Below are 13,005 nucleotides of genomic sequence, written 5' to 3' on the forward strand. Positions count from 1 at the left end.
TACCCTTTATAAAGCACACGTTTATCGCATATTCGACATAGTGGGTTATAACTTATGTCACACTTGACATTGGTGATTATGTCACCACAGTTACGCCACAATAATGAATCCTTTATAAAGCATGAAGTACGGTTATAGATGCTTTTGTAACACATTTATGTAGTGCTTATGAAGCCTTTATAAGCCGAAACAGTCATTTAAATGGCAGACCGAGATGGTCCTAAATACATAGGCACCTACACAAGGACTTCATAACACATTCATAACCTTAAATAACACATCCATAAGCACTACATAAGTATTGCATGTCTCTTTCCCAGGGTGAGTGAGCCATCCTGGAATGTGATCTGAGTGAGGAGAGGAACAGTGCAGATCTCCTGATGGACAGTGGACCATGGGGAAACAACAGGCCAGTACACACACAGGGCCCTCTCTCACCAATGGCAGACAGCCAAGGCATACAATGTAGCTGGGTCATAGAATCATGCTAGAATGACTCAGACTTTACATTAACGACATTTAGGTTGAATGCTCACGTTTCCTGCTCTGCTTTAGTTGCTGGCTAAGGAAGTTTTTTCCCAGTTTTTTTCTCAAGTTTACACTGTTGTTGAAATGCTGACACAACTGTGTGGTGTGCTTGTTGGTGAAGTAGGCCATGGGAGCAGATCGGTTCAGACTAATTGACACAACTCTGTTTTGGTTTCCCTGAAAGACAAAGAAGAGCTAACTATTACTGAGCATGATGTCACCTATTATTTATTCTCCCTTTACTGGCGAGTTGGAGAGAGCGGTCTCTCTCACTGGCAGTAGAGGAGACAGTGTTTGGGTCCTGTCTCACTGGCAGAGGAAACGGTGTTTGGGTCCTGTCTGGACTGGCGAGTAGAGGAGACAGTGTTTGGGTCCTGTCTGACTGGCAGTAGAGGAGACAGTGTTTGGGTCCTGTCTCACTGGCAGTAGAGGAGACGGTGTTTGGGTCCTGTCTGACTGGCAGTAAGAGGAGACAGTGTTTGGGTCTGTCTCACTGGCAGTAGAAGAGACAGTGTTTGGGTCCTGTCTGACTGGCAGTAGAGATACAGTGTTTGGGTCCTGTCTGACTGGCAGTAGAGGATACAGCCTTTGGTCCTGTCTGATGGCAGTAGAGGATACAGCCTTTGGGTCCTGTCTCACTGGCAGCAGAGGAGACCGTCTTTGGGTCTGTCTGACTGGCAGTAGTGGAGACAGTGTTTGGGTCCTGTCTGACTGGCAGTAAGTGGAAGACAGTGTTTGGGTCCTGTCTGACTGGCAGTAGTGGAGACAGTGTTTGGGTCCTGTTGACTGGCAGAGAGAGACAGTGTTGGGTCCTGTCTGACTGGCAGTAGAGATACAGTGTTTGGGTCCCTGTCTGACTGGCAGTAGAGATACAGCCTTTGGGTCCTGTCTGACTGGCAGTAGAGGATACAGCCTTTGGGTCCTGTCTGATCTGGCAGTAGTGGATCAGCCTTTGTGGTCCTGTCTTACTGGCAGTAGAGGATCAGCCTTTGGGTCTGGAGATGAAAGTAAATGCATTATTCCCTTTGGTTTTGGTGAAAGAACCATTACTGACAGCATCACTGTTTTGAAGATGGCCGTAGATTGTCTTTTTACATGACGTCTTCTTCTGACGAGGGAGATTCTGACTAAGCGTACTGTATTTTAACTGTCCGCATCAATGGATGGTGGAGTGTCCCTTTCTCATGTAAAGGTGGTATTTCATCAGGCTGTGTGTGTTGTGTGGTGGGTAGTGAATGTCTGTAACAGGTTTTCTCTGCTGGCAGGTGGAGTTGATAAGTTGAGCTGGCTGCAGGAGAGTGCAGTCCAAACAGGACTGGAGTGTGGACAGACGATCACTCCTGGAGGACAGGTACTGGGACTTTCTCAAATTTCTCGCTCCTCAGCCACATGCTCTCTTCACAGTATCGCTGCTCCATGTCGGCTTGAAGTTGCTGTATGTCACCGCCCGTGGATTCAATTGGTGCTTAACCGTGCTTGTATATGGACCCCCTGAATCATTCCCCCATTGCTCACTGTCCTTCTTTATATGTGCTCACCTTTTGTTGTTTCTCTCCAGAATATGAGGGAGCTGAAGAGCAGGGGTTCTCATTCTAGAGGGCTCCCAGATGGTCAGACAGGATGTTGTGGTCTCCAGACTGGAGGGAGGGTCCCAAGTGAGCTGAGGGGAGTGCTGGCGTGGAGAGGAGAGGTGAGATCGGAGGATGGGTGAGGTATCGAGGGGAGGCTGGCAGGAGAGGAGAGGTGAAATGGAGGGAGAGGTGAGCGGAGGGGAGGCTAAGGGGAGAGGTGGAAAGGGAGCTGGACGGGGAGAGGTGGAAAGGTAGCTGGAGCGGGAGCGGGTGAAGGTGAGCTGGACGGGAGAGTGGACAGGTGAGCTGGACGGGAGAAGGTGGAAGGTGAGCTGGACCGGAGCTGCGAGGGTGAGGTAAGAGGGTGAGTTAGAGGGAGGCTGCGGGTGAGGTAGAGGGGTGAGGTTAGAGGTGAGGTAGAGGGAGGCGGGAGGGGTGAGGTAGAGGGGGGCGGGAGGGGTGAGGTAGAGGGAGCGGAGGTTGAGGTAGAGGGAGCGGGAGGGGTGAGGAGAAGGTGGTGAGGTAAGAGGGGGAGTAGAGGGGGGGGGGGGGGGGGGGGGGGGGGGGGGGGGGGGGGGGGGGGGGGGGGGGGGGGGGGGGGGGGGGGGGGGGGGGGGGGGGGGGTGGGGGGGGGGGGGGGGGGGCTGGGGGGGGGGGGGGGGGGGGGGGGTGGGGGGGGGGGGGGGGGGGGGGGGGTGAGGTAGAGTGAGGTAGAGGGGTGACGGTGCGCTGGAGGGGAGGAGAAGAGATGAGCTGGAGAGAGCTGCCAGGAGAAGTGCGGTAGACGGGAGGCTGGCAGGGAGAGTAGGTGAAGAGCGCAAAGGAGGGGGAGCTGCGAGGAATGCGAGTAGAGGGGAGCTGGAGGTAGAGGAGAGTCTGCCCAGGAGAGTGGGAGTTTTCTGGTTGACGGGAGGCTGCGAGGGGCCGGTGAGGTGGGTGAAGAATGCTGGCAAGGAGCGGGGAGCCGGTGTATTGAGAGAAGCTGGAGGGTAGATGGAGAGCTGAGAGTGGGTAGAAGGGAGGAGAGTAGACGGGGAGGCTGGAGGGAGAGGAGAGCTGAGAGGTGAGGTAAGGGAGGGGAGGTATGCTGGGGAGGCTGGAGGGAAGGAGAGCTCGAGAGGTGAGATGTGAAAATAGTTGTAGTGTGCTCAACGCCTGACTATATCTGGCAGTAGATTCTCCCTTGTTTATAAGCTGAGGTTAATACATCAGCATTCACTACAGCAATGACCAGGCATCTACGGTATCAAGGATTGAATGTTTAAATGGTGTCTGAGGGCTATGAATGAGTGTAACAGGTTTGAATGGTTTAAATGGTGTTGAGGGCGATGATTTGAGTGTTAAACAGGGTTGAATGTTTAGATTGTGTTGAGGCTATGAATTGAGTGTCAACAGGTTTGATATTTAGATGGTGTTGAGGGCTACTGATGGAAGTTTCTAACGGTTTACATATTTTCTTCTCAAGAAGACAACATCAACCTGCTACAGCCAACAGGAATACTAGTAGGAAAAGTGAAGGAGGATGACTGATACAAGTGGACGATGAGCACCACTTCTTACAGAACAGAAAGACAGGTACATGGAACACTTAGTCAAAAATAATGACTTTAGCACTTATTTGAACAGTAGGTCGTAAGTGTTGTAATACCAGTCATAATCCTGACATGTACAAATGTCTCTGAATGTCAAGGTGGCAAATTCAGATAAAGTGGTTAGCAGAAGAGCAAAATAAATCACAATCATTGTGGAATTTGCCATTGGCCTAATTCATAAAGATCCTACCTAACGTACACCTCTTAAGCTGCCCCAGAATCTGAAGTACTAGACAAGTACTATGAAGCCACGTGAAAGGCTAGGCTAGTAACGTTCAATCGGTGACTTTACCCGCTCTTTGAAGATCCTTGTAATTAGTTGTTTCGCCTTGATTCACAAGGACCGCAGCTTTTGTGGAATGATGGGTAATAAGCTCGTGGGTGTGATCAGAAGGTCCCTGCGTTTGGGAGCCAGGTGGGGCAAGGAGAGGGACGGTAGCAACACTGTTACACTACAATGGACATTACAGGACATAACTTAAAAACAACAGTCTATGAATTATAAAAAAACGCTTTAGTCTAACTTCCCTCTTCGTCAAGGGGCTAAAGTACATAAGTTCTAATAAAGCCATTACAGACCATACAAGGACATATAATTTACACACACATGATCAATAACATTATAACAACCAGGATGGAAGTATCAAGGTTGGCACTGCCAGCCTGGCTAGTAGACTGAGACTTTGATTTCTACTTGCCTGGATGATATTCAGGTTCAAAATTTGGGCTATGCGTTGTTCTGAAAGACATAATTTTACTGGGCTAGTTTTGTACTTTTTCACTAGTCTGGTCTAAARAAAAATATACTAGCCCCGAGCCAGCTTTATTTCCATCCCCTCTCTCCTCTCCTAGCTGAACCAGAGGCTGAAGACTGCGAAGAGACAGATGGATGGGGCTGAGCAGGAGATAGAGCTACTGGAGAACTCGAAGAGGAAGTTACAGAGAGATCTGGATGAGCGGATGGAGACCAATGAGCAGGTCCTCAGCCAGCTCAACACCCTACGCTCAGAGATGAGGTGAGGTTGAATGTAACAATGTGTGGGTATCTATCTTTCCAGCATGTTCTCATAGACTAGATGTAAGATAGTAAACGTAAATCCGACACACTCAAATTAGTATGTTATGGTTACATAAGACAGAAGGTTACTTAAGACAAAATTGATTTGGTCGGGTTGGATGGGTGGGCGTATCACGCGAACATCTAGCAACACAGCGTTCGAATGTAATCAGGGACAACTTTAGCATTATAGCTAATTAGCAACGTTTCTACTACTTTTTAGCTACTTTGCAACTACTTAGCATGTTAGGTGTAAGGGTTAGGGGAAGGCTTAGCTAACTCCTAAACTTAACCCTGACCTTAACCCCTAGCCTAGCTAATGTTAGCATTAGCACTAGCTACCTAGCTAATGTTAGCCACAACAAATTAGAATTTGTAACATATCATATGAAATGGATTATGGACATCCACCAATGAATACATACCATACAAAACGTAACATACAATACTAAATGGAGTGTCTCGTAAATTACGAACAGAATAATACGAAATAGTCTTGAGACCAGGTTGTTCTTTCATTTCACTTCAGTTTTTGTACCCTGCACCTGCACTGTTGTCGTTTTTTTACAAGGCTTCTCCTGCTCTTTTCCTTGTTCAGGCGCAAGCAACAGAAATCAGCACCGCTCCTGATGATCCTTAAGGGTGTGGATGACATCAACACTGACTGACTTTTAGTACTCCTTGGTGACATGTTGTCATGCACTGACTACAGCGTGGTGGGGAAAAATACAAGCAGTCAAGTCACATATATCCTGATTCTCACAACGGGTCGGTAAATCACTGAGGACATGGGAATGAAAAGCACTACAGAAGTTTCTCATTAACGATATTTCACCTGTACAACTCAACTGTGGGCTCAACTGGTGATTTCATAACCCTTTGCTCTAGACTGACCTCTAGTGGTTATTCTAAAACTACAGAGTTCCATGCAGTTCCAGAAGAAAGATTGCTAATAAAAAAGATATGTTTTTAGTTTTTTTGCTTTTCACCAGGGGCACAACTTTCACTGAGTCTCTCTGTAAACCTCAGTCTAACCTCTGTCTCTTATACACATCTAGATGTGTATAAGAGACAGGGAGGAGAGTCTGCCAGGAGAGTGGAGGTAGACGGGAGGCTGGAGGGAGAGGTGAGGTGAAGATGCCGCAAGGAGAGGGGAGGCTGGCGAGGATGCGAGTAGAGGGGAGCTGGAGGGTAGAGGAGAGTCTGCCAGGAGAGTGGAGGTGGACGGGAGGCTGGAGGGAGAGGTGAGGTGAGGTGAAGATGCTGCAAGGAGAGGGGAGGCTGGTGTAGAGGAGAGCTGGAGGGTAGAGGAGAGCTGAGAGGTGAGGTAGAAGGGAGGAGGAGGTAGAGGGGAGGCTGGAGGGAGAGGAGAGCTGAGAGGTGAGGTGGAAGGGAGGGGGAGGTAGAGGGGAGGCTGGAGGGAGAGGAGAGCTGAGAGGTGAGATGTGAAAATAGTTGGTAGTGTGCTCAACCCTGGACTATTATGCTGGCAGTTAGATTCTTCCCTTGGTTTATAATGCTGAGGTTTAAATACATCACCATCACTACAGCAATGACAAGGCATCTACGGTACAAGGATTGAATGTTTAAATGGTGTTGAGGGCTATGATTGAGTGTAACAGGTTTGAATGTTTAAATGGTGTTGAGGGCTATGATTGAGTGTYTAACAGGGTTGAATGTTTAGATTGTGTTGAGGGCTATGATTGAGTGTCTAACAGGTTTGAATATTTAGATGGTGTTGAGGGCTATGATGGAGTTTCTAACAGGGTTTCATATTTTCTTCTCAGAGACAACATCAACCTGCAACAAGCCAACAGGAAACTAGAGCGAAAAGTGAAGGAGATGACGATACAGGTGGACGATGAGCACATGTCTATACAGAACCAGAAAGACCAGGTAACATGGAACACTTAGTCAAAATAATGACTTTAGCACTTTATTTGAACAGTAGGTCGTAAGTGTTGTAATACAGTCATAATCCTGACATTACAAATGTCTCTGAATGTCAAGTGGCAAATTCAGATAAAGTGTTACAGGAAGACAAAATAAATCACATTCATTGTGGACTTTGCATTGGCCAATTCATAAAGATCCTACCTAACGTACACCTCTTATAGCTGACCCAGAATCTGAAGTACTAGACAAGTACTAATGAAGCCAACGTGAAATGGCTAGCTAGTAACGTTCAATCGGTGACTTTACCCGCTCTTGAGACCTTGAATTAGTTGTTTCGCCTTGATTCACAAGGACCGCAGCTTTTGTGGAATGATGGGTAATAATGCTTCGTGGGTGTGATCAGAAGGTCCCTGGTTTGAGCCCAGGTTGGGGCAAGGAGAGGGACGGTAGCAACACTGTTACACTACAATGGACATACAGACAAACTTTAAAAACAACATCTATGAATTATAAAAAAACGATTTAGTCTAACTTCCTCTTCGTCAAGGGGCTAAAGACATAAGTTCTAATAAAGCCATTACAGACACAACAATGGACATATAAATTTACAACAACACATGATCAATAAATTATAACAACCAGGGATGGAATATAAGGATTTTGGGCACTGGCCAGCCTGGCTAGTAGACTGTGATTTCTACTTGCCTGGATGATATTCAGGTTCAAAATTTGGGCCATGCGTTGTTCTGAAAGACATCATTTTACTGGGCTAGTTTTGTACTTTTTCACTAGTCTGGTCTAAAAAAAAATATACTAGCCCCGAGCCAGCTTTATTTCCATCCCCTCTCTCCTCTCCTAGCTGAACCAGAGGCTGAAGACTGCGAAGAGACAGATGGATGGGGCTGAGCAGGAGATAGAGCTACTGGAGAACTCGAAGAGGAAGTTACAGAGAGATCTGGATGAGCGGATGGAGACCAATGAGCAGGTCCTCAGCCAGCTCAACACCCTACGCTCAGAGATGAGGTGAGGTTGAATGTAACAATGTGTGGGTATCTATCTTTCCAGCATGTTCTCATAGACTAGATGTAAGATAGTAAACGTAAATCCGACACACTCAAATTAGTATGTTATGGTTACATAAGACAGAAGGTTACTTAAGACAAAATTGATTTGGTCGGGTTGGATGGGTGGGCGTATCACGCGAACATCTAGCAACACAGCGTTCGAATGTAATCAGGGACAACTTTAGCATTATAGCTAATTAGCAACGTTTCTACTACTTTTTAGCTACTTTGCAACTACTTAGCATGTTAGGTGTAAGGGTTAGGGGAAGGCTTAGCTAACTCCTAAACTTAACCCTGACCTTAACCCCTAGCCTAGCTAATGTTAGCATTAGCACTAGCTACCTAGCTAATGTTAGCCACAACAAATTAGAATTTGTAACATATCATATGAAATGGATTATGGACATCCACCAATGAATACATACCATACAAAACGTAACATACAATACTAAATGGAGTGTCTCGTAAATTACGAACAGAATAATACGAAATAGTCTTGAGACCAGGTTGTTCTTTCATTTCACTTCAGTTTTTGTACCCTGCACCTGCACTGTTGTCGTTTTTTTACAAGGCTTCTCCTGCTCTTTTCCTTGTTCAGGCGCAAGCAACAGAAATCAGCACCGCTCCTGATGATCCTTAAGGGTGTGGATGACATCAACACTGACTGACTTTTAGTACTCCTTGGTGACATGTTGTCATGCACTGACTACAGCGTGGTGGGGAAAAATACAAGCAGTCAAGTCACATATATCCTGATTCTCACAACGGGTCGGTAAATCACTGAGGACATGGGAATGAAAAGCACTACAGAAGTTTCTCATTAACGATATTTCACCTGTACAACTCAACTGTGGGCTCAACTGGTGATTTCATAACCCTTTGCTCTAGACTGACCTCTAGTGGTTATTCTAAAACTACAGAGTTCCATGCAGTTCCAGAAGAAAGATTGCTAATAAAAAAGATATGTTTTTAGTTTTTTTGCTTTTCACCAGGGGCACAACTTTCACTGGGGACGGGGGTACATGYCCYCCCCCCACATTCTGAAATTACATTTTTGTCCCCCGCAGTTTTATCATTGGAATGTGATACAAAACGGGCAACTGTGTGCTTTAGGACCATGCAGACGCCTCCGAGCRGTCGGGGCAGGCTGTTTGGAGTGTTGATCTGACTGAAAAATATATATATATAAAAATTKCCCCCCCCCACTTCTAAAACCAAAGTTGGGCCCCTGCTTTTCACTATCATAAAGCAGTCAATAAACGTTATTGTGTGCTCCATAATTTTGTATTTGCATAATGTATTTAACCTATGAATAAATTACGGTTATTTATTACTAAGTTGTGTRAAATGAAGATTTGAAGGAAGGCTGCGTATCTGCAAAGTTCAAAGGTACATCTCAGAATTTCTTACACAGTGTGGGACTCGCGCGCACACACCCCCCCCATTTCACACCTTACACGGAACCCAAACCGGCTGCGWGCGTGCGCCATCRTACATAMATKTATTTTGTCCCCCYACACCAAACGCGATCATGACACGCAGGTTAAAATATCAAAACAAACTCTGAACCAATGACRTTAATTTGGGGACAGGTCGAAAAGCATTAAACATKTATGGCAATTTAGCTCATCAGCTTGCACTTGCCAGCTAATTTGTCCTAYTTAGCTAGCTTGCTGTTGCTAGCTAATCTGTCCTGGGATATAAACATTAGGTTGTTATTTTACCTAAAATGCACAAGGTCCTCTACTCCGACAATTAAGCCACACACAAAAACAGTCAACCGAATCGTTTCTAGTCATCTCTCCTCCTTCCAGGCTTCTTCATTGTTTAACTTATATGGTGATTGGCATCTAAACTTTCATAGTATTACCACGACAATCACCCACGTCTTTCAATCACCCACGTRKGTATAACCAATTAGGAGATGGCACGTGGGTACCTGCTTCTATAAACCAATGAGGAGATGGGAGAGGCAGGACTTGCAGCGCGATCTGCGTCAGAAATAGGATTCTATTTTAGCCCTTGGCAACGCAGATGCGCGCGAGCAGTGTAGTCAGGGTATTATGCATGCAATCCACGCCCAGGGTTAGGAACCTCTCCTCATCTTTACTCTACCTGTAGCCATGCCAGTGGAATCAGGGGTAAGAGTAAACTACTTGTAACTCACAACTTGCTGATGTCGTTCATCTACACTATGGTATTATTTCTGTGGAATATTGTCTAAACCTGGCATTTTGATAATGAACTGCGACAGACTAATTAACTCGACCATGTGTAACAGTTTAGCTTCCGTCCCTCTCCTCGCCCCCCTACCTGGCCTCGAACCAGGAACCCTCTGCACACATCAACAACTGCCTCCCATGAAGCATCGTTACCTATCGCTCCACAAACGCTGCGGCCCTTGCAGAGCAAGGGAAAAAACTACTTCAAGGTCTCAGAGCGAGCGACGTCACCGATTGAAACGCTATTAGCGAGCACCACCGCTAACTAGCCATTTCACACCGGTTACACATGCAGCGGATTTGGAAGTTTGCAAAGGGAAAGCTAAAGATGGAGTGTAACTGGTTAATTCTACCACAAAACCATGAACCAAGTAAGTTACAAAACTTCAATAATGGTAGTGTAACGACCCTGGGTTTATAAGCACGGRRATMKMSWCTGCCGCAYGAGCATGCTTTTGCGGCACAGTCGATAGCGCSCTGGACTTCGGGCTGGAAGGTCRAGGGTTYGAGACCTGCTCCCTGCTGTTTYATTAYAGTATTTCATGTACATTAAGAAGTTTCTCGTAGTGACTGAGTATACCGAATGGAAGGAGTAGGCCGGAAAATACAATGTTTGGGTAAGTTTCTCTTGAGGATACATATTTAGATGGGAGTTGGCTACCCAACCCCCCAGCCTACCCAAAGGCCGACAGATGGTGATATTGAGTCGTTTTATATTACCATCCAAAGGGAATGTATGCAGCTAAACATATATATATATTTTTTAAACATTATTTAACCTTTATTTCAAATCTAATTTTATTGGTCACATACACATGTTATTGTGGGTGTAGCAAACAGCCTCCTCTTCCTCGTATCCTGATGACTAGCTGAAAAGACGGGCTACACAGCCCCTCTTCCTCGTATCCTGATGACTAGCGAACAGACGGGCTACACAGCCTCCTCTTCCTAGTATCCTGATGACTAGCTGAAAAGACGGGCTAACAGCCTCCTCTTCCTCGTATCCTGATGACTAGCTGAAAAGACGGGCTACACAGCCTCCTCTTCCTAGTATCCTGATGACTAGCTGAAAAGACGGGCTACACAGCCTCCTCTTCCTAGTATCCTGATGGCTAGCTGAAAAGACGGGCTACACAGCCTCCTCTTCCTCGTATCCTGATGACTAATGTCCAATCGACAGAAATGGTCCAATTCACGCACTTAACAAGAAAACATCCCTGGTCATCCCTRCTGCCTCTAATCTGGCAGACTCACTTTTATTTTATTTATCTGTTATTTTACCAGGTAAGTTGACTGAGAACACATTCTCATTTACAGCAACAGCCTGGGGAATAGTTACAGGGGAGAGGGGGATGAATGAGCCAATTGTAAACTAGGGATTATTAGGTGACCATTTTGAGGGCCAGATTGGGAATTTAGCTAGGACACCGGGGTTAACACCCCTACTCTTACAATAAGTGCCATGGGATCTTTAATGACCTCAGAGTCAGAACACCCGTTTTAACGTCCCATCTGAAAGACAGTGTCCCCAATCACTGCCCTGGGGCATTGCGATATTTTTTCAACCAGAGAAAAGGGTGCCTCCTACTGGCCCTCCAACACCACTTCCAGCAGCATCTGGTCTCCCATCCAGGGACCGACCAGGACCAACCCTGCTTAGCTTCACAAGCAAGCCAGCAGTGGGATGCAGGGTGGTATGCTGCTGGAAAAATACAAATGCTTTGTTTCTGAATAATGTCTGAGTGTTGGAGTGTGCTCCTGGCAATCCATAAATTAAGTTTGCTTAATATAAGGAATTTGAAATTATTAATACTTTTGATACTTGAGTATATTTAAATCCTGACTTTCACTTTTACTTGAGTCATTTCCTATTAATTAAGGCATCTTTACTTTTACTCAAGTGTGACAATTGGGTACTTTTTCCACCGCTGAACAACTGTAAAAYGTTAGGAGTATCTTTATCCATTGTCCAACTGTTGCATTGATCAGAATTGTTTTTAAACCTTTTAATTAACAATTTCGATGACTCTTGCTAGATACTCATTCAGTTTTTTCCCCAGCAGGCTGTACACTTCTCTTGTATTATCAGGGAGAAACTGACTTTTATTTTTAACAGTAACATTCTTTCAGTTTACCAATTTTGTTAAGAGGTGGTGTGGTTGAACTACAATACTCTGTTATTCTAACGCTTTATCAGCGCTCCCTGTTTCAATGTGCCTGCATGGGTGGCCGTGTGGGACTGGGGAATGTGGCCACTAGTGGTCTATAGTGGATTTGCAGTCTGGCTTTCGAAGACAAAAGAACCACGAGACGAGAAAAGCTAAATAAAATCACAAATTCCATTCACTTGGCTTTGTGTGTGTTTCAGAATAGTTTTGGATCTACTTAGGGACATTTCTAATCATTTATTATAGTTTCAGCTATCAGACACGTTTAATAAAAAATGTGTTTAATTATAATTTATACAGAATTGCATCCTGGGAAAAGGGCGAAACACTCATCTTTTACGAGTAAAATAACAGTTCAAACGTGTTTTCACCTTTCCATCTACCAGCAGACAAAATAACACTGAACGTCCATTTCAATTATTTGCTTTTCTCTCAATAGCCGTGGTGCTAAAACCGTTAGCTTAAAACGTTTGCCCTGGAAAGACTATCCCACATCGATYGTGTACAACTCATACTTACCTGGCAAGGGAGACACCGTGATCAAGAAGGCGGTTCACCCAGGGCGAGGCTCAGCCATTGCACTCCGGCTGTGCTGACCCCTGCGAATTTCTCAAATGTGGAAATCTCGATTGCATAATTTCTGGTAGTGGGGGACTGCGTTCGCGCTTCCCTCCGATTTAATATTGTAAATAATACCTTCCGGATGACGACGGAATAATAGCATAAGGCCTTGATTATGAGAGTTAAAACGAAGCTTTTACATATAGAGATCAAGTTTATTTACAATTTGGTATTTGTAGTAAGCTCTGCTGTTTAATCAACAGAGTTTTCGAGTCCTCCCTTTGTTGGTGCTGTATCCGATTCTGTGCTGTTTTCTACTGTTACAAATATGTGAACATTGAACTGT

At 45.4% G+C, this 13,005-nt stretch overlaps 1 protein-coding gene and 1 non-coding gene across 2 annotated transcripts in view; both read left to right on the forward strand.

Moving 5' to 3' along the window:
• LOC112068488 (cingulin-like protein 1) overlaps positions 1-9,045 on the forward strand; it is a 40,671-nt gene extending 31,626 nt beyond the window's left edge. Inside the window, 5 exon segments of the mRNA XM_024135656.2 lie at positions 2,087-2,138; positions 5,807-5,879; positions 6,467-6,644; positions 7,504-7,667; positions 8,307-9,045. Of these exon segments, the coding sequence (XP_023991424.2) occupies positions 2,087-2,138; positions 5,807-5,879; positions 6,467-6,644; positions 7,504-7,667; positions 8,307-8,376 (537 nt within the window). The 3' untranslated portion in view covers positions 8,377-9,045.
• Positions 9,046-12,609: 3,564 nt separating this feature from the next.
• LOC112068501 (U1 spliceosomal RNA) lies at positions 12,610-12,773 on the forward strand. Its single transcript, XR_002893584.1, has one exon. It is a non-coding gene; the product is annotated as a U1 spliceosomal RNA (small nuclear RNA).
• Positions 12,774-13,005: the final 232 nt, after the last annotated feature.

Source organism: Salvelinus sp. IW2-2015, unplaced genomic scaffold, assembly GCF_002910315.2.
Source record: "Salvelinus sp. IW2-2015 unplaced genomic scaffold, ASM291031v2 Un_scaffold537, whole genome shotgun sequence".
Classification (NCBI taxonomy): domain Eukaryota; kingdom Metazoa; phylum Chordata; class Actinopteri; order Salmoniformes; family Salmonidae; genus Salvelinus; species Salvelinus sp. IW2-2015.